Below are 22,328 nucleotides of genomic sequence, written 5' to 3' on the forward strand. Positions count from 1 at the left end.
AACATTCTCTTCCGTTTCCAGGACAATTTAGTTGGCGGGTAAAAAGCGCCAAATCAAAAATACTGGACGTACAGAGAAGCTGTGATGGAAACTAGAGCCGCTTCTTTTTAGCTGCTCCTCGTCACGTCTGTTTCTGGAGCAGAGCCCGGAGGACGAACGGATCAGAGCCGTTAAAGAGCCGTCAGTGTGTTGAACGCTATGGAGAAGCTTTTCAGCAAAGAGCTACACGTTACTGTGAAATGCAGGGACAGCGAGGAGAGGTGAGACCGCTTACACAGACATCCACAAGACAAACAATCATCTACATATTTACCTGGAGTATGTTTTAGGAAGTTTCAGTTATGACGAGACGTTTGCGGACATCAGTAACACCATTCAGGTTAGTTTAACACACATTGTAATACATCGTTTCCCAAAGGTTCGTTCACTGGACAAGATCAAATTATCAAATTTATTTATAGAGCACTTTGAAACAACCAGAGTTGACCAAGATGCTGTACAGAGGAGTAATAACATAATCAAAAGATGAAAATAATAAAACTAAGATCAACACAATAGAACGAGCTAAAAAAAAAACAATAGAACTAAAAGCAAAATACACAATAAAAACATAAACAATAAATAGACTAAACAGGCTGGACTGCCCATCCCAGATACAGGGTGACGTGAAAAGCCAAAGAAAAGAGGTGGGTTTTAAGAGGTTTTAAAATTAGACAGTGAGGAGGCCTGTCTGATGTGTAGCAGAAGTTCATCCCAAAGGTTTGGAGCTGCAATGGAAAACACTGGATCCCCTCTGAGCTTCAGCCTTGTTTTGGTCACCCTGAGGAGCAGCCGGTCATCTGACCTGAGGGATCGGCTCGGTGTAAATGGATGAAGAAGCTCAGAGAGGTATGGTAGGGCAAGACCATTTAAAGATTTAAAAACAAAGTAATTTTAAAATGTTTTCTAAAATAGATGGGCAGCCAGTGGAGTGAATCTAAAATTGGTGAAATGTGCTCAAACTTTTTTGTGCCAGTTAAAGCGTTTCGGACTCATTGGAGACGAGCGATTGAGGACACACTAAGATGTTTGATTATCACCAAAATGTGTGCACATCTAGTCAGTCAGGTACTGTTTGGCTGTTTGTCTGATCAAACTGTCAGGTCCCGTCCCACTATAGAAATTTCTTGCTTGACCAAAATTCATTACACATAACCAAAGTTTGGAAGTGTTGTTACCATGACTTATAGTAAGGGTGGAAATGCTACTCTTTCAGAGTTTGAGATTCGTGTACAGGCCATTGCTCTTCGAAATGCAGGAAAAACTGGTCAGCAGGTAGCTGAAGCCAGCAGAAGTATCCACTAGGTTCAGAAGTGGTGGCAAAGACTTTCCTCACTCAGGATGTCCATCTGGCCTAACTGCAAGAGCCAAAGATCTGATGAGAAAGACCAAGAGTAAAAGACACCAGTCATGCCGACAGGCTGAAAAATTTTGGAGATGATGTTTCTGAGAGCGCTGTGCATCATTCTTTAACTGAACCATTGGGGCTGAAAGCTTCCAAGAGGCAATGTACCCCACGACTCACCAAACTGCAAAAGGAGAAGAGATTGGCTTTAGCAAAGAAGTCCATAACTCTGACTCCAAATGATTGGGAGAACTGGATTTTCTCTGGTGAATGCCCTCTCTACTTATTTTCGACACCCAACAGTCAAAATGGCCGCATCTATACAGATGATCGCGAAAAAGTGACATCTTCTGATCAAGTGAAATTCAGTGATTTGGGGGCTACATCCACTTCAGCTCTGTCAGAGCTGCACAGAGCTGCAAAGTACCACTGTAAATGCACAATATTATACCAGTAACAGTCTAGAAAAGGAAATGCTTCCAGTTTTGGCCAGAAGGAAAAAAATCAGGGCCTGTGACTGAATGGGAAATAATTAACAGACATTCAGAATTGGTATTTATTCAAAATGGTACCGATGCTCAAACTGCCTTTATGACTCAGCAGTGCTGCTCTGAGCATCTACTTGTTTTCTGTAAGGAGGAGCGGCCACCAAACTCCTCCGACCTCAACCCAATTGTTGGGGAATCCTGAACAGTCGCATCTTTAACAGTCCACCACCGACCACCATGAAACGGCTCAAATCTAAGGCTATGCGGAAGTGAAGGAAGATAAAACCATCCACACTCCAGAACCTTGTACATTCTGTGCCTGAAAGACTGAAAGCTGTGATCAAAGTGACAGGGGGAAATAGTGATTATTAAATAAATTCATTATATTTCATATTCAGTCTTGTAGTGTGTAGAATAAACTTTTGGGACACGGTGTACACTGACTAGTCTGAATATTTTTCCAGATATCTACAACATCCTATGACCAGTCAAAGGGACAGTTACAGAAATCTGTAATAATTTGAACTAGACAAAATAATAGCTGCAGATATCTCGTGTATCTTACCAATCTAAATTGAGTATGACGCTCCTCATATGAGGCTATGACCAATGGCAAGTCATTTTAACTGCATATGTATTGAACACATCGATAATCCAATCCTTCCCAGCCCAATTAAAGGAAACCATAACATTTCAGATATTCAAATCTTCACTTCACATATAACGTAAGTTTTAACAATCATTTTATAGGATTTCATTAAACAGTTATCTATGATTCAACTGCAGATATCCGTAGTTCACGCCGAGGATAGCTGGAGCTGAATTCTGAGAAGTTGTAATTCAAAAATCTACATAACTAATCGTTGTAGTTCAACATATTTTAATGTCTCTAAGAACAAAATCTCTGTTGCACTTTTTTAGATATCTTCAACTAAGCTTGAACTAGTCAGAATGATCCCATCAATAAGTGGAATTTTGTCAAGTCAAAATGTAATTACAGATATCCTGAATGAAGGTTTTAATGAGGCAAAATGATGCTGCAGGTATCTGTAGTTACGTTAGAAGCTACCGCAAGTGAGACGTAGAGGCAGCTTGCTTTTCAAATATATTAGAATAGAATCGATATAATAGATAAACTTTGTCTGCCCCAAAGAGTGACAGAAATTCTCCTTTGATGAGGCTGCAACAATAAAATGCAACACTTATCAAAACACTTAAGACACAACCTTTAGTACAGATGTGTAAAAGAAATGTTAAAAAGAAAATGTGCTGTTCAGTTTCTTATTTTGCTGAACAGTACATTTATTTTTTTATCAGCTGCTGTTTCTTATTTTTTTGTTTACATACATTTAGTATTCAGTGCTCCTTTTGAATTGAACACTGTTACTGATGAATTTCCACCATTTAGCCGACATTCACAGATGAAGTCTTTGTATTTCACAGCACTTTGTAACAAATGTATCCACACCAGAGCCGTGGGTCCTGCTGCTAACAGTGTTCGAATACTTTGCTGGACCAATGATGGATCCAGTGCCAATACTCACATGAGCATCATCAAGCATAAAAATTCTGGTTAGTCATAATGACAGCTACAGCTATTATTTGACAAGTCACAGGTGAATCACAAATATCTGTAACTGTTACTTTGAGATAGATATCTGATATAAAAACTCTGACTAGTCAGTGTAATTGCAACCAGTCAAAATTACATTGTTGATATCTTTTTAAATTTATATTCCCAATGGACAAACTCAGCCATTAAATGTTAATGCAGCTGCCGTACTGCCATACGAAAGTTTAATTTGTTTTCCTGTCAAAAGGCAAAAATGAAATGACAAGAAAACATCCATCTATTATCTGTACACAGCTTAATCCTTGATAGGGCCGCTTGCATCTATTCAGCTGACTTTTTTGTATCGGTTCAATAATGCAGAAGTCAACAAACAGAAGTATTTCCATGGTTTCTCCTGTTGCTTTGTCTGTGCTGTTGCACTGATCCTCCAAACAGCAGATGTTTGATTTTGGAGATGTTTAAACATGCCCAATTAGCAATTGCAACATCAGCTGTATTTTTATCCACATCTGGACCAACACAATTGTTATCTTTACTTTGGATGCTTATATGGTTTAGATTTATTAAAGACACTCCTCCATTCGTGTTCCATCATATTGAGTGAACCCAGTTCCATCATTAATGGTGTCTGAATGTGTTTATAGCTAAAATACACACATCACTGTTTGTCAGTTAAAGGGGAACTTCGGTTTTTTTCAACCTGGGGTCTGTTTTCATGTCATTTCATACATGTGAGTGATGGAGAAATGAATTTTCGCCATAGCTCCAGTATTTAGCCAGGCAGTCAGCTTAGCAGCTCAGCTAGCAAAAAGTATGGGGCAACTTGCCCCCCCCCCCACGTCAAAGTCCGCCCTAACGTGCTTTTTTCCCCCACACTGACCAGCTCGGATAGTCTCAACGAATCTCGCGATTTCGGAACGAGATTTGCTTTCTAGCGTCCTGAGATTTGGATACAGACCACAACAAAGAGGTAATCAAGTATTCTATCCAGGTAATGTGGAGGTTTTTGTTCACTTCTCATCTCTAGTATGTTGTGGGACACTCGTTGAAACTATCCAACATATGAAAACAGACCCCAGGTTGAAAAAAACTGAAGTTCCCCTTTAATTCAAAACCTCATGCATCTTACCAGGCAAAAACATTTTTAAAAAATACGTGTTTTTAAACAACCCATCAGACTGTGCAATCATCTAGAATAACCAAAGAGTTAACTTTGAGTCCACGTGCAGGTGATTATTTATGTACAGAGTGTCAATAATGTGTGCAGTGCATACATTTAGTCTCAGTGCTCCTTCATAATTGGACATACAATTTACATTTTGGCATTTATCTCAGGAGGAAATTGATTATTCCAAAGAATCTGGTCCTGGGTTCCCTGCCCTTGCTTTTAGTGAATTTGTTTTGTTTAAAATGCTCCAAACAAGTTACAGTGGGTCTTAGCCTCCCACCACAAACTTGTCCAATCCTGTGAACATGTTAGAAAGTGAAGCACTTCACTTTTTCACATGCCATTTTTATATTCCTGTTCAGTCAGAGCTTACCGCACAGCAGAATAATGGTCTGTGTTTCCATGAGCAGGAATTCTAGAGAGCACAACATCTGGGATGTATTTATCCAGTTTTCTCTCATCGGATCTAAGTCATTTAATATTTAGTATCTGATGCTGCTGAGTCCCACTCCAATACCATCCATGACAGGTCTCTCTTGAGAATAAAGCTCTGTATGTCAATGAGATTACCTTCATAAAGGTTAAATAAAAAATATATATTCCCTAGATAATAAACACTTCAAGTACATTAAACTTTGTACAATCCAACTGTTAGTTAATGTTCCATAAGTATCCAGCAACTGTATTGTAAAGCTCCAGTAGGACATTGTCTGAAATGTAGTGTGCAGAGGGTAGGGTGCAGCGTGGCTCCAAAAGCTGCAGAAGACAGTAAAAATCTGCATTCTATACTACAGCAATGGGCTGCTCATCTAGCTATCCATCCATTATCTGTGCACCTCACAGGTTTTGTGGAGGCTGGAATCTGTCCCAGCTGACTTAGGGTGAAGGCAGGATTCACCCTGGACAGATCACCAGTCTATCACAGGAACAACAAGGACAGACAGAAAACCAAGGACACTCACATTCACACCTGTGAACAATTTAGAGTTATCAGTTAACCTCAGCATGTTTTTGGAGTGTGGATGGAAGCTGGAGTAACTGGAGGAAATCCTTACAGGCCCACAGGGAGAACACGCAAATAAAAATCCTGGGCCAAAGACCGAGCTGTGAGGCAACAGTTTAACTTTCCTTTGAAAAATGATGAACACAAAACATCAGAGAGTTAACCACTAGTAAAATTCACACATCAAAATAAAAGTAAATGTATAGGAACTTTCCTGCCAGGGGGAGGTTTGGCTTGTTGGTATGATGTATCGTGATATTAGGCCTGGTCAGTACACATGATCACATGTAAAGGAGCATATAGAGTCCACAGCACTACCTGAATGGTTTCACATCATGATTAATAGTCTGTCAGCACTGAAGGATAAATGTTGTGAAGTTCTGCTTTATTTTAAACATGTACAGTGTATATAAACAAAGGCATTTTATTTCATTTATCCCTCAGTACCACACATCTGTCATCAGTCTCTGAGGACTGCGAGTCTTTATTAGCATTAGCGCTGAGGAAACAATATTTGTCAATCCCTGCTGTTTACTACTTATGTAATGATCCCAGAAATGTTGTTGTACCAATATAAATTAATTTAAACAGTTCTCAATATCAGATCCGGTTAACCTCGTTTTATTGGTTTAATTTTACAGGAAAGCAAACATCCGTGTCACCATTGAGCAATCGCCAAGCCCTTTACATAAAAAGGTGAGTAATTGCTTTACACAAATAATTTTGAAAATGTTCTTAAATAAGCTATAAACAAAAATAGCCAGATTTTTTCAGGCAGCTGAATTTCTCTTGTTTTTGTTTGTGCTAGGATCTTTTAGTGAGACTAACAGATAATGGAGATCCATTTTTTCTCTTCAACCTCACTATATCAGAGGAAGATTTCCAAACGTGAGTCCTGATAGAAGTAGCGTATAAAATGTAAATTTAGGAACATGAACAAATTGTCTTAACATCTCTTGTTTTCTTTCTTTTTCATTGTTTGGTAGCTTAAAAGCCCAGCAGGGGCTACTGATTGACTTTGCATCGTTTCCTCAGAAGTTTATTGACCTGCTAAACCTGTGCTATTCCGAACAAGAGTCAGACAGCCCAAGGTAAGATGAAATGCAAACCACCACACTGTTCAACTCAATAAAAATATCCTAAAACGTCATATTGATTTGTATCAGTCTCAGTAATCCCCTTTGTACACAGACATTCTGTGTAGAAATGTTCAGTTCATGAAGTAATGCTAAACAGTGAATATGTTCTCAAAAATAATGCTACAAGAAGTGATTTATTCCCTAACTTCATTCATAGTGCAGTCAAAGGAAAAAAAAATGAATCCAGTCATTATTTAGTTTTACCACCTGGCCGTGCTTTTGAAAAAGGAGAACCAAAAGTTTACCGGGGTCAGTTTTTGCTGTCTCACTGTATTGTGGATTTTGCAGTATATAGGTATTTTTAAATAGTTCTTAATGTTGCAAGCAGTGTTGAAGAATGACACTGAAGACCAGATATCAGCCTTTTTTGTACTCTGCAACTGGCAAACGCTTTTATTTTGACGCACACAGCCAGCAGCATTATAGACAATGTCACAGGAAGTCATCAAACACACTACACTTCACACTGACGGTGCTGACAATGTAACACAACCACTTGCAGTGTGAAATTTGTGACTGTGGACTGTCCACATAGAAAGTATTCCAAAATATTAAAGCAAACTGGATGAATTTGTGCACTGCATGTGCATCATGATCTATGTACTGCATTAAAAATTCTTTGTTCCATTCCTGTGAAGTAGTTGCACATGCCATTTTCTTCTTTGACTTTTTCACGTTGTCCATTTATGTAGACGTGTTCACATCGTCCACATGTAAATCTGATGCTGTCAGCATGCAATTACTTTATAGTTTGCAAAACAAGTGGTTGTAAGTGAAACAGTTGTTGCCAACCGACACCATGATGTAAAAAATCTAAAATAAACATCTAAGTACCTCAAGCTTGTAGACTGTGTGTGTTGTAAGACTGCCAAAGTTGCATCGCTTTCTAAATTTCAGAAAAGGCTGAGATCAGCTGATGTGAAAATGTCTTTTGTGATTGTGTGTTTATTGGGGAAAAAAACATGACTTTTGTATGTTTCTCAGGTTTTATTGAATGTAATGGACAAAATATTAGGGATAAATTTTCTCACAAAAACCTCACCACACTCTACATAATTGTTTATCATTTTCATCCACAGGTTTCTCCTGTATTTGTCATGTCAGTCTCCAGTGCTGGAAGGCTCTGCCACCTTCACTGTTGTAGAAACAAATGCATTCAAGCACTTGAACCACTTGTCTCTACGGCTTGCACATGGCTCTGACAGCGAGGTTAAAGAATATCTGGCAGTTTGTCTTTCATCTCTGAAGGTTGGTTCTTTCGCCGTCCTGATAAACCTATCAGATGTAACTTTGAAATCCATTTTATTGCCTGGGTGTTTGTTGAAATGTTTCACTGTGCTCTCATTTGTATATTGCTCGTACATTTTAACCAAACGAGTTAAAGCAGTTCAGTGAATTGATATCGTCCTGCAGATACAAATATAAAAACCTTCATATGGCTTTTTATATAAATGTAGACTTTAGTTAATAAACCTAAAGTAAGAGTTTAAGTGGAATTATCTTGTCAAAGAATTGATGGTATTTTTTTTTAGGGCTGCAGCAATCGATTATTTTAATAATCAAGTATTCTATCGATTATTCTGGCAATTGAGTGAGTAATCAGACTCTGTGCTTAGCATGGACGTTACAGCATCAAAAGCAGAAATGAGCGCTCTGTGCAGCAGAAATAAGCATCCTGGCAGAACACAGGTGGACATACGTACTGTATCATACATATATGATAGTGTCAGTGATCAAAAGAAGCCTCGAGGCATTTTAGTGATCAAATTACTTGAGGAATCGTTTTAACCCCAGTGCTATGTTAGCTATGTGGCCTCATTGAAATTTGTTAGCTTATGCCATGTTTACAAAGATGTGTCGTCTCAATTTTTCAGGCAGAAAAGCAAACCCTTTACACAAAGTTTAAGAAGACTGAAGAGGATCTGTCCAGGCAGCTGAGTTATGCTCAACAGGTGTGTTTTGTCTCTGGATTCTGTGTTTGGACCCCAGCTTAATTGTACAGGCGTGGCAGTGAGACATGACTGTCCTCTTGGACTGTTTGTTGTTCCCAAACAGTGACGAGGTGATTGACTTGTTACAGGTTAAATTTAGTTTTAGGACTATTTAGTTTTGTTCCAGAACTCAGCACTGCATCTTAAGGTGACTCCTGGGATATTCTGGTCATGAAGTCTGGAATGTTTTTTAAACTATACAAAAGATTTCTAGATTATCCTCAGGATTTCCAATCCTTGGTCTAAAACGTTATTTGCTATTTTTGCTATGTGCACCTATTTTTTTTAAAATGTACTTAATGTTTTATTTAGTAAACCAATTACCTTTGACATTTCTTGGATAGAAATTTGCTTCATTTCACTCTTATTGTCGTCTTCATTTGAATGCACATTTCTTTTTTCTATACAGGCAACTCCACCTCAATCTAAATAGTTCTAAACTCCCAGTCTCAACTCTGAGCCTGTTGTGAGCTCATTTGTTCATGAACTAATGTTAAAATGAGAAAGAGTTGCCAAAGAAAACGTTTGTACCCAAGTTTCTCAATTCCCTTTTCATCTTTTTTATGTGCAGTATGTGTTAAATAGGGCACACAATTTTTCAATAATAATGTTAACCTGTTCAACTTTATTTGAATGAATTAAATAAATGAATTTATTTGAAACTGATTGTTCTGAACTACAGAGACAGTGTGACTGTAACCAGTGACATTTATTCTGTGTGGCGAGGATATCTTTCACAATGTCACAACCAGCTTCAGATAAAAATTCAACATTTTTGTATGAAAAATGGAAAGTGTACATCCAAATATTGTGCAGTGAAACCTGTGCAACACATCTATGCTTGCAATGTAAGTGTTGGAAGTATTTTTAGATTTCTGCAACATGCAATACTAACAAATGACCAGGGCATGTTTCAGATTAACAGTGACTGTATTTCTGTTGCAGACTCTGTGTGAGAAGACTAAAGAGCTGGACAAACTGCGTTTAGAGTGGACAAATCAGACCAGCTCTCTGTCCAGCTGTCATTCTCAGGAGTTACAATTGGAAAGACAGAAGGCTGTAGAGGTAAGACCCTACAGACTCTGAGCTGATCTTTCAGGTGGAAGCGGGAGGAGAGTTTGTCAGCGAGGATTGGAGGCTGGAGGTTATTGAAACAAGAGCAAGCAGTGGATTATTGTGCAGGTGTTTATTTGGTTTGTCTTTACGATGTCTTTTAGTTGCAGAACAGGCTTCAGCAGCACACTGAGCAGCTCCGTCAGGAACTGGAGAGTGCTCACACAAAGGCCAGCCAGCAGCTCCAGAGCAGACTGACAGAGCTGGAGGCCTCCTGTAGAGAACTGACAGAGAAGAAATACAAGAACGAGTCTGCTATTCGAGATCTAAAGATTAAACTTGTGGGTGCAGAGGAGGTAAGTGAGTGCGTGAGACTAGATGAGGAATGAGTGGGTCCGGACAATTTTTGGTCACTGTTTAAAGATGGAGTAAGCCATTTCTGAGAAGGTTTTGTTGATATTTGAACTCGGCATCCAAAAAACACACCCCTTTCTTTAGGTCAAGGACGTATCGGTGACTACACTAATAACTTGGCTAGCAGGCAAAAAAAATTCCAGCCTTATATGTGTGGAAGTAGGGGTCTTTTTCTCATAGCTGAGGCAAAACAAACATTAAATCATCTGTCACACACAGCACCAAAACACAACAGAGTAAAAACTAGCAGGAGTAGATTGTTTTTACCAGGTGATGGAACCAAAGAGCTGACCACAGACAGCGTTCTCTCCCCGGTGGAGCCAGAGCAGGCTCCTGCTCCAACTTAATGCAGCATTTGCTGTGTCAGCAAGCCTAGACAACACAGTGGCATTGCAGCCTCACAGCTAGGTCCTTGGGTTTGAATCTCATCTGGGGGTCTTTCTATGTGTAGTTTGCATATTTTCCTTGTGTCTGTGTGGGTTCTCACCAGATGTACCGGCTTTCTCCCACAGTCCAAAAACATGATGAGGTTAACTGGTGATTCTAAACCGTCTGTAGGTGTGAATGTCACTGTGCTAGTTTGTCTCTCTGTTATCTGTCCCTGTGATGGACAGATGACCTGTACAAAATGTCCCTTGTCTTCAACCCTACAGAGGAGGATGGCTGGATGGCTGGATGGCTGGATGGCTGGATGGCTGGATGGCTGGATGGCTGGATGGCTGGATGGCTGGATGGATGGATGGATGGATGGATGGATGGATGGATGGATGGATGGGTGCATGGGTGCACACAGGGCAAAATCTGCTCAGGAGGACAGGAGTGTTTGCTGCTGTCTCTCACCGCTGCTGAACAAGCTGCTGCTGCACAAAAACATCCATTGTAAATAATTAGGAATTAACCTATTATCTGGAAAATGCTTAAAGGTTCATAGAGTCATTATGAGATTGTACTCTATGCCTGTGCATGAAAATGAACACCCATTGTTGATAGATAGATAGATAGATAGATAGATTAAACCATTGCTGATTCTGCAGTCGGGAAATTTAAAAAGTTTTCAAGGATATTTATTGTCAGTGCATTTCTGCAACGAAATTTATATATATATATATATATATATATATATATATATATATATATGTATGTATGTATGTGTGTGTGTGTGTATATACCGGGCTTTGCAAAAGTTCTGTTACACGGTTTCATGATCTTTAGAGACGTTTACATGTCGGAGTGAAAAATTCCATTGAATAAACTGAAAGTTCTACCTTATAGGCAGGTGTCCTTAATACAAATTTTTTTCTCCAGTGAAGTTGTATCAAGATGGAAGTCAAAAGAGTTGAGATATCTGCTCTCCTTTGTGCTGAACATCAGCCGGATGACCGTCCACAGAGTCGCGGAGAGGCTAAAGAATGGTGAAGATCTTTCAGGTCTTCACCATTCTTGAAAGATCACTGAAAGATCTTCACCATTCTTGAGCCTCTCCGCGACTCTGTGGACGGTCATCCGGCTGATGTTCAACTGCTTGGCTCTGTCAGACTTGTTGTGGCCAGCATGAAGGAGAGCAGATATCTCAACTCTTTTGACTTCCATCTTGATACAACTTCACCGGAGAAAATAATTTGTATTAAGGACACCTGCCTATAAGGTAGAACTTTCAGTTTATTTAATGGAATTTTTCACTCCGACATGTAAACGTCTCTAAAGATCATGAAACCGTGTAACAGAACTTTTGCAAAGCCCAGTATGTGTGTGTGTGTGTGTGTATGTATGTATGTGTATATATATATATATATATATATATATATATAAATTTCGTTGCAGAAATGCACTGACAATAAATATCTTTGAAAACTTTATATATGTGTGTGTGTGTGTATATATATATATATCATGGTAGAGACTGCGATTTGGTAGAATTGGAGTTTCTACTGGTAGAGACTTGTCAGGGCTAAGGTTAGACTTTTAAGGTTAGGGTCAGGGGTCAGGGCAGGGGTCAGATTTAAAGTTCCATCTCTACTGGTAGAGACTCCAATCGCAATCTCTACTGGTAGAGACTCCAATTCTACCAAATCACAGTCTCTACCCTGACATATATATGTGTGTATATATATATATATATATATATATATATATATATATATATATATATATATAGTGGACCATATTTGCTGAATTTGACAGAAAGTACATTGGATTAGATTGCACTTGCAACCAAATATATTTTACTAAACCCACAATAGCTACTTTTGCAAAGCTGAATACTGATATTTAATTCAATTTATGTTGACATAATGCCCATTTGTTGCTTAACAGCTGCTAATTTACAAAGGTTACGGCTTTGGAACACCATTAAATCTATAATTGTCTGGACTTGATGTGGAGCAGTAACACTACAGAAAATTTTAAGAGCTTTTCAAAGTTGCCTGCTTCAACACTGAATGAAATGAATGAAACAAAACAGTTTGTAGTTGAGCACTATGCTGAAAGTCAGTATAAAGGGTTGTGAAGCTTCGGAGGAGTGAAGATCTAGTTTGTCATTCTCTGTAGATTTTTTTTTTTTTTCACATCATGATTTGATTCCCCGTTCACATAAAAATGTCATTGTGGTCATGACACATAAATAGAAATTTCACTTCACTAAATATGCACACACACACACACACACACACACACACACACACACACACACACACACACACACACACACACACACTCTCTCTCTAACCTCCAGGGCAGAAGAGAATACAGTACAGCCGGCATTACTACTTTCTGTTTGTCAAGCAGAGATGCGTGTTCTAGGGTGCTCTCTGTGTCTTAGATACACATAGGATTACTTTGTCTGTCTTTGTTGTGGAGTTCACTTATACACAGTAATGTGTGTTAAAATAATGACGTCTTGGTGCCCATTTGTTGTGCGTGTGGATGAAAACACAGAAGTCTGGATAGTGTATACAATATTTTTAATACAACACATTTGATAGAACTGGTGCCAGCAAATATGAGATTATGTCTGCTACCTGACTGACTGACCGTTTACAGAATGTGTATTCATGATCTCCTGCTGTGTGTTTTGTGTGTAGGAATGCCAGCGTTTGAAGCAGCAGGTCCTCTCTCTCAGAAGGGAGAACAGCACTCTGGACACGGAGGTTCATGAAAAGGAGCGTTTGGTGAGCCAGCTGCAGATGAGAGTGGCTGTTGTGGAACAGGAGATAAAAGATAAGGATCAGCTGATGCACAGCACAAAAGAGATGCTGGAAGCCACCCAGGAGCAGAGGGTGAGAACTGCCTCCTGCATAAACACTTTTTAAAGTAACCTGAAAAGCTAAGAACAGCCCTTAACCTTTTAGATGGATTTTAGATGCACATTTTGTTACATGGATATCTAGGTCATTTTTTCCTTTTGGCCAGTTTAGCCTGCCTTTGGGGGAACAAATCTTATTTGTGTAATGTTGCTTTTTGTCTTTAATCTGATTTTTGGACAACAAGGCAGAATATCAAATACTTGTTTCTTATGTTCTCTTTTTCTGTTTGTATATTTATAAATTCTGTCATTTTTGTTTCCTAGAAATCAGTTGAAGAAAATGCAGAAAGTAAGGAACTTAAGATAAAAAAACTTGAAGCAACCGTGAAATCACTATCTGAGGAGCTAATAAAGGTTTGTGAAGCTGAATGCAGGTTGCCCGTCTGCTACACGCCACATACTCATGAAGTTTAATATACCACTCTCACTGTAAATCCTATTTTCATACAGGTTCCATTTGCAAAATCCTATATAATATTACATATATTTGCTATATGATAATTTTGGAAGATGCACTTTGTAGTGCTTTTCAACTGTAGTATAGAAAGATGTTTAGATGTTGTATTTAGACTCGACAGGGATTAAAAAACAAACAGTTGGAGTGCCTGTAAAACTGGCAACTGGGTGTTTTGGATTGCATCTTATGTCTTTTCTCCTTTTTTAAATCCAGGCTAATGGTATCATTAAGAAGCTGCAGGGGGAGGTTCGAGGCCTCGTCAGAAAAATAAATGTCAAAAACACAGTGACTGTGTCACAGGAGAAGGTTCTTCAGGACACATCAGAAAAACTTCAGAGTGTTGAGAATGCTCTACAGAGTGCTCAGCAGCAGCTCATTTCCAAGGATGAACAGGTATGACTCCAAAACCTGGCAAAGGTTGGCCCACTGATTTTAACAGACTTGGGACTTTTCTCTGGGTTATTTAAAGTGGTAGGATTTTTGCTCCTTATATGTAGATCACATCACATCCGGAAAGTAATTGATAAATGACAGGGGCAGTGTGGTATTTACTGTTGAATTTATTTTTTTCTAACTGTATACTATTGTGCAACAGTTTTGGGCACTTTAGATTTTTATCCATCATGCGATACCGTTAGTTAAATATCCCATACTCATACTGCTGCATAGAGACAGAGTCATAGAAAAACATCTTCACCCACAAGAACAAATAGCCTTGGTAAAGATGGTATGGCCACCTTTAGAGCCTTGATCTCATCATCATGGAATCAGTCTGGCATTGCATGGTGAGACACAACAGATCCACAAAAGAACAGTTGCAAATTTTTCAAGATGCCAATTACCTGAAAAATCTACAAATGTACAGAAGTAAAATGGTGCTGGCAAAGGATGCTAACCCAAAAATTGATCTGATTGTATTTATGTCACACTTTACATGACATGCATGCTGCTGTTATTTAGAGCATCTTTACTGTCAGTTCCAAAACTAGCAATTTTGTTCATTACCGTAGTGATAACCAATGTGTATATGAATTGTAATCACTGATGACAGAACACAGTCTTACGTGCAGGTTAAAACCACTTCCCTAATATTATGCAGGTTCCGCTTGTACTGCCAAATGAGCTCTGACCCATTGGACCATGGACATGGAACCTCTCAGGGTGTCCTGTGGTGCTGGGCATTGGGACTTGTTGAGATAGACACCATAGTTAAGATGGTGAATACAAAAAACGTGACAAAAAAATGTTTCATTATGGAAACGACAATATTCTTTTTATCTTACAGGTTTCAAAACTGAAGGAGCAGTTGGAGATGACAGTACAGAAGCTAAATGAAAGCAAAGAAGTGTTAAAAACAAATGAGAATGGTGAGGAAGCTAATTTTACTAATTTCATTATGTAGTTTAACAATATTGAATTTGAATTAGATGACCCTTTTCAGTCCCTCAGTGTTTAAAGATCCACTAAAGACATAAAAACTCTTTGGTTGGAATAACAATTACCTTGTTACAGTGTTTTTTATGCATACCCTTCTTCTAGGACATCAAATGTTCATAATCTTTCACGGGTAGCCTTTGGTACTCAGTAGTTCTCAGTACTTAACTGAGACACATTTTGTTCAGTATTGATATGCATTTAAAATGTATACACAGGTTTCACCTCCAAATAATTGTTTGTGAGTTTAGTTTATTTTACTCATGGACATCAAATTAAGCTTTATTGTCATTTTGCTGTGCATACAACAGTAGTACAGGCAAGATGAGAGAGGGTTTCTCCAGGATCCAGTAACTTAAAGTAGTTAAACATTTATGCAGCAGTCACACAACCACCCTCCCACCCATACACATATCTCTAAGATATCCTTTTTTTTTTTTTTTTTTACAAAATTGGCAGTATTTACAAATTGACACTAGAGCTGTTCGTGTCTATAGCAGCAGCCTGTGATGTAAAGTACACACAGTTAAAGTGACCTTGTGGACTGATGAAAATTTAAATACTGAGACTCAAACTGAAAATACTAACACTTTAGATTTAAGGTGCAGATCCAGATCAGCAGTTTAGTGTTCTGACAGCTTGTGGAATGAAGCTGTTGATGCTCTGGAAACGTTTGCCTGATGGTAGCAGTTCAAAGAGTTTATGGAGAGAGTGTGAGGAGTCTCTGACAATGTTTAGTGCCCTGCTTCTGCAGCAGCCCTGGAAAAGTTCTTGAACAGAGGGGAGGGGAACTCCGATGACCCTCTCAACTCCCCTGGCTATCCTCTGCAAACATACTGCAGCTAGAGAACTGCGACGTTGTGACACAGTGTCAGGACACTCTCAACCACACTTGTGTAGAAAGTCCTGAGAATGCTGGTGGGGAGAGAGAGGCTTGTTTCAGCCTCCTCAGGAAATGCAGTTTCTGCTGGGACTGTTTGAAGATCGCTGAGGTGTTTTTATTCCAGCTCATGGACTGCAAGATCTGCACTCCAAGGAACTTGAGGTTTTCTACTCTCTCCACTGTGCAGCCACTGATGCTGGGGGGAGCTTGCTCAGGTCGTGACCTCTGGAAGTTTTTGATCATCTCCTTCATTTTGTTCATGTTGAGCAGCAGGTTGTTCTCTCTGCACCAGCCCTCTAGGTGTTTCACTTCATCCCTGCACTTCATTCCTCATTCCCACGAATGAGTCCCAGCACTGTGGTGTCATCAGCGAACTCCATGGTCTGGATCCCCTCTTGTGTGGCTGCATAGTCGTGTTGTTGTCGTGCAGTGTAAACAACAGTGGACTGAGCACACGGCCTTGAGGAGAACCAGTGCTCAGCAGGGTGGTGCTGGAAAAGTTCTTTCCAACCTGGACAGACTGGGGTCTCTCTGTTAGAAAGTCCAGGACATGTGGCGGGATCCAGGCTGAGTTGGAGGAGTTTCTCCATTAGGGGGATGATGGTATTAAACGTTGAGCTGAAATCAATGTACAGGATTCTTTTGTAAGTGTCAGTCTGATCGCCTTGGGAAAACCTCCTAATCAGTGTATATAAAACAAAGTGCTGAGGACGCACCCTCTGACCAAATCCTAGCTTGTTTTTTCACTGCCTTCAGTAGGGGTTTGTAAATGGGTGCCAGCATAACAGAAAGATGATCAGAGCGCCCGAGGTGGGGGCGGGGGTTGCTTTGTATGCATCAGGGAAGTTTGTGTACAAAAGTCCAGCATGTTCTCTCCTCTGGTTTTAAAATCCACAAATTGCTTCAACTTGGGGAGCACAGTCTTTCAACTGGTGTGGTTAAAATCCCATGCAGCCACTACAAAGCTGTCTGGGTGCTTAGTGAGAAGTTCTCTGATGGCGTCATCCAGCTCTCCGGTGCTTGGTTAACATTAGCGGTCTGAGCTATGTAAACAGTGGCTACAATCACATTGGTGAATTCCCTCAGCAGGTACAATGACTGGCATATCACAATGAGGAACTCGGCCAACTGAGAGCAGTGTTTAGAGCAAACGTGGCATAAACACACCAGTCCTTGCTGATATAGATGCACAGGCCCCCGCCTCGGCTCTTACTAGAGCTACCAGCCTCTCTGTCCGCACAGAACGATGTCATCCCCTTGAACTGTATGGCCACATCTGGGATGTTGTCATGGAGCCACATTTCCGTGAAAGCGCACACACAGCAGTCTTTCCACTCTCTGTGAGTTTCTCTCAGTAAACATAACTCGTCCAACTTGTCGAAGCTGCGGACATTGGAGAGTAGGAGCGATGATACTGCTGGTCCGGAGGGGTTAGCATTTAGTCTAGCATGGATCCCAGCTCTCTTCCCCTTCTTTTGTTCAAATCGTTTGTGCTTCTTCCTCTCTCGAATAACTGCTGACATAGTCTTGGATAGGATTCCGTGCTGGCATAGTATGTTCAAATCACATCTAAATGTCGCAATTTTAGCAACATTCATTGCCCTGATGGTCGGCAAAGTCTCTCGGCTGTAAGTTTTGCGGAATGAACGTCTGGGGTTGGCAAGACACTCAAAAGAGTCTCGCTGTCTCCTGGAAGGGCCATTGCTTCCATGCGTGCCACCATTTTGGGTTTTTTTTTGGGAATATGAACATCTGTTATCACAAACTTCTCATGAAGAGTATTTCTCCAACATAAAATAGTTCAAATAAAATCTGTTGAAAGAACTGCGTAAACCTCTTGAGGACGATCTGCTGTTCTGCACATAAATTGATGAACTTTACTCATCTGTATTTTTAGGTCTGCACAGACTTAGCGAATGCAATACACAGCCAGTCAGTAGGGGAGGAAAAGTAGCTGATATGTGGTAGCTACATTCTAAAAACAATCTCTGTAAAACTACACTAAACCACTTCCAGCTGTGGTCGCCAGTACTTTACTGTATTTTTACAGTGTAGACAGCTTGCAGTTACTATACGTGTGCCTCTCTAGTTAAATAGTGTTAACCAGAAGTGCACAGTGAGACCCTAACCCTGAGACAGCTGCATTCATTTCCTGTGCTGTTTGTGCACAGTGAGATGAAGTAGGGATATGCCAATTTTTTTATGGAAATAAAAGACAGTTTAAAGAGAATTTGGCATATTGCAATTAAAACATGTTTACCAGTATTTAACACCATGTTCATCTCCGATTTTTCTTTTACCGCAGTTATAAGTTGGCTTAACAAGCAACTAAATGAAAAGCAGCTGTCCAGAAGTGCACAGTCTCCTGAATCTTTGGAGAACCCTTCAGTTTTATCCACAACACCAGGACTGAGGGTAGGAGATACCTTGTGACTGTGCTTACAACTATACTCTACTATACTCTACTCATCATAGCAACTGGCCGTTTAGCCATTACCTACCCCTAACACGTTATTGTAAACATGATCTGCATATCAAGTACCGTTATGTCTTTCATTAAATATAAAATACAACTTCATTTTGTTAAAGTAATGATCTGTATTTTATGTCATACATGTCTGAGAGTGAAGTTACAGCTACAGCCGAAAACTTATATACAATAGTACAACTTTTACCTGACACAAACTAAAACAGCACTATTTGTCCAGGCACAGTTTTATCCTCAGACAGGCAGTCGTGCTAACCCTGTGGCAGCCACTAACTTCACCCCTGCTGGACATCAAGCAGGACACCCAGCCAAAAGACAAGTGTAAGTTTGGATTTTTGCTTGCTTTCCACAAGTATAGAGAATTTAGAAAGTCTTCAGACCGTTTCATTGTTCTACTTGCCATCACATATAAGCTAAAGTTTATAACCTGTAAGTTTTTTTATTATTCATTATTTTTACCAGGTAAGATCAGTTGAGAACAATTTCTTCTTTACAATGATGACCTGGGAAGAGACCCCATAAATCAATCCATTTTACTATTCCTTTTGGTCAATCCATTTTTTGATAACCGAATATTCTACAGTGCATTAAGAACAAATGTATTTCTGCTTCCAAACTGCTGGTCATTTTTTCATAAGTAGTCAGGAGCTGTATTGTAAAGCTCTGGTAGGACATTGTCTAAAATGTTGTGTGCAGAGGGTAGGGTGTAGAGTGGCTCCAAATGCTGTGAAAGACAGTAAAAATCTGGATTGTTTACCACTGCAATGGGCTGCTTATCCATCCATCCATCCATCGTCCCTCATCGTCTATGCGCCTCATGGATCTGCAGTGTTTTCCAGCTGACTTGGGGTGAAAGCCGGGTTCACCCTGGACAGATCATCAGTCTATCACAGGAACAGCATGGAAAGACAGAAAACCAAAACCTTTCTGTATTCAATTGATTGTTTGACTTTTTAAGTTCTGTATCAGACTAGCAGTATTGAGTGCAGCTCTGTTGCTCCTTTTGTGTGAAATACTCTACTCAGAAGTGTTACAAGTGGATTACTTTAATTTTTCAGTTTAAGTACTTCCAGAGGGCAGACATTTGAGCCAAATCCTGCCAGAAATTGTGCTTTCCTTACACCCTCAAGCCCAGCAGGTGGGATTTGAAATGGTCTGACAGAAGAACAAGAAGGGCCGTGCTCTCTCTTTATGACACCTCAGTGACAGCAGACATAAAGAAAGAATTAGGGTTGATAAAGCCAGTACAGATTATTTAAACAATGCTTACATTGCTCCTGATCATTGAGATTGGATCTGGACATAACTGCACAATCATCACTCACAGAGCGACGGCAGATGTCCAGCAAAGCTTTTAATAACCGCTTGTCTTTGTTTTTAATAGCAGCAATGCAGTTCACAGCAGTATGCATTCAGCATTTTAGCAACCCATTTTGAGACATCAAAGCATAAGTTTGCTTCTGACTAAGCTCTAGCCTTGCTCTGCACATGCCCAGCTCTTCTCGAGACATAATATACAAATTTTGCAAGTATTAGTAGTGGACTGCAATAGAACAATTTCAACCATCTTTTTGGCTCACTCTCTTCACATGCGTCTGGAATTTTCATTAATATTCTTTAAGATTCTCATCTTGTATTTTCATAGTTTCTGGTTTTTCAGAGACATGTTCCCGCTTGCTCTCTGACGGCTTGCCTCAGTAAAATCTCTCCATCTCTTCAATAGACGCCCTGGAACCCAGAGGGTTTGATCAAAGTTCAATCCACCTCTGTAGTTCTCCAAAAACTTGTCAGACACCCTTAAAATTTCTCAAATATTATCATGAAATATTTGTGGAAAAGTCTTTTTTGTGTTTTAACAGATTTGGCTGCATTACCCAGACACAAATACAAATCATTTGTTTTTAAAGTTTCTGTGATGTCATTCAGCAGTTTTCCCTGCACGTGTTTTGGGATGCGGTCATTTCTTACTGAAGAAACCCTTGGATGCTCAGAACTTGGTTTGTCTTCCAAGTTGTTGGTTGGTCTGTATTTCTGCAGAGTGTATCCAGCTGCATCTGCACTTCCTGGCTGTCTGGTGGCAGCTGTAGTCTTTCTAGCTGAGAATCTGGATCTTCAGGCATGTTCCCTGGGTTCCTTGTTTTGGCCATTTTTAATGTGCTGCTTTATATAGACACAAAGCACAGCAACAAAAAGTGTGTCTCTAAATGAAAAGTATGACCTTCATTAGTGGGTCACTGGTACCAAAATGACCTAATACTCAAAATTTCTTCTGTACTTTTGTGGACACAATCGGTTTTAAGTTTTTAATGGCTTTTTGAGATTTGTTAATTGTTTTAGCTGTGACTGTACTAAAGGAAATTGCATTTAAAGACATAAGAGGGATTCTTGATGTAATATTTCTCAAATGCATGGGGTGTCCAAAAACCTTTTTCCAGCACTCATTCTGTAGTGTCTGCATGGGTTTTCTCCGGCTTCGTCCCACAGTCCAAAAACATACTGAGGTTAACTGATGATTCTAAATTGTCCGTAGGTGTGAATGTGAATATACTTGGTTGTCTGTCTCTCTGTGTAGCCCTGTGGTATACTGGTGACCTGTCCAGGGTGTACCCCACCTTCACTCTAAGTCTGCTGGGATAGACTTTAGCCCCCCTACAACCCCACAGAAGATGAAGTGGTGTATCACTGATGGATGGATGTATAATGGTGTGTGAAACACTGTCAGTCTAAGTGGTGATTTTCCTAAGCTGAATAATATTTTAGATTCAAGTTTTTAATAGTGTTTTGAACATGTCTGTCTTGTTTGAGGGAGTTTTGTCTTAGAATAGTTTAGTCACAGGACAGCATGTTTGATTTTGTGTTCTTCAAGCTTTTGCGATTTCTCATCAGTGGAGACTCTGCAGGTCTGGATTCCAAATACTTTGAGAGGAGAGATGATGGCACCCCAGTCTACAGTCTGTCAACTAATCTGCTTCACAAAGGTAAGCTGTTCATTTAGAGCACTTCATGAATTCAAAGATTTTAATGTGTTCAGGATAAACGATAATCTTGTCATATGACTGTTTAAGTAGAGAATATCATGTCCTCCTCAATCCTCAATGCTACTACTGCAAGGTTTGCAGGGTGTTGCCTAACCTAAGTCACGTCTTAATAATGCTGAATGAACATTTTGTATATAAAAGAGTGTCTCCATGCAGGTTGAAGACATCAGACAGGAGAGTGATGCTTGAAAAGTAGTGACAGAATGAAAGGACAGCTCATTCTGAATCAATATGCATTCTCATGTCCAAAACATTTGTGAGCAAATGAATAATGGATTCATTGTAAAGCGCTTTGGGTGTCTTGAAAAGCGCTATATAAATGTAACCATTATTATTATTATTATTATTTAAGTTTGAAGCAAACTGAACCAGGATTCATGTGTCATCTGAGCACACCTGGAAGCAGAGTGATTGAACCTGTGCTGGATGGACAGGCTTCAGGCTACTGTGAGCAGCCTGCAGTCCTTCACCACGGCACCCTTACCTCCTCACTCACCTGAAAAGAATCTCTGAA

At 39.7% G+C, this 22,328-nt stretch overlaps 1 protein-coding gene across 1 annotated transcript in view; it reads left to right on the forward strand.

Moving 5' to 3' along the window:
* Nucleotides 1–22,328, forward strand: part of sass6 (SAS-6 centriolar assembly protein) — a 23,073-nt gene continuing 745 nt past the window's right edge. The window contains exons 1-15 of the mRNA XM_022219372.2: nt 1–260; nt 6,258–6,312; nt 6,425–6,504; nt 6,603–6,707; nt 7,835–8,003; nt 8,630–8,707; nt 9,692–9,811; nt 9,964–10,155; nt 13,294–13,488; nt 13,779–13,868; nt 14,185–14,364; nt 15,257–15,338; nt 18,594–18,703; nt 18,997–19,097; nt 21,663–21,754. Coding sequence (XP_022075064.2) covers nt 199–260; nt 6,258–6,312; nt 6,425–6,504; nt 6,603–6,707; nt 7,835–8,003; nt 8,630–8,707; nt 9,692–9,811; nt 9,964–10,155; nt 13,294–13,488; nt 13,779–13,868; nt 14,185–14,364; nt 15,257–15,338; nt 18,594–18,703; nt 18,997–19,097; nt 21,663–21,754 — 1,711 coding nt within the window. The 5' untranslated portion in view covers nt 1–198. The remainder of the gene's footprint in view (nt 261–6,257; nt 6,313–6,424; nt 6,505–6,602; nt 6,708–7,834; nt 8,004–8,629; nt 8,708–9,691; nt 9,812–9,963; nt 10,156–13,293; nt 13,489–13,778; nt 13,869–14,184; nt 14,365–15,256; nt 15,339–18,593; nt 18,704–18,996; nt 19,098–21,662; nt 21,755–22,328) is intronic.

This window comes from Acanthochromis polyacanthus, chromosome 4 (genome assembly GCF_021347895.1).
Source record: "Acanthochromis polyacanthus isolate Apoly-LR-REF ecotype Palm Island chromosome 4, KAUST_Apoly_ChrSc, whole genome shotgun sequence".
Lineage (NCBI taxonomy): Eukaryota > Metazoa > Chordata > Actinopteri > Pomacentridae > Acanthochromis > Acanthochromis polyacanthus.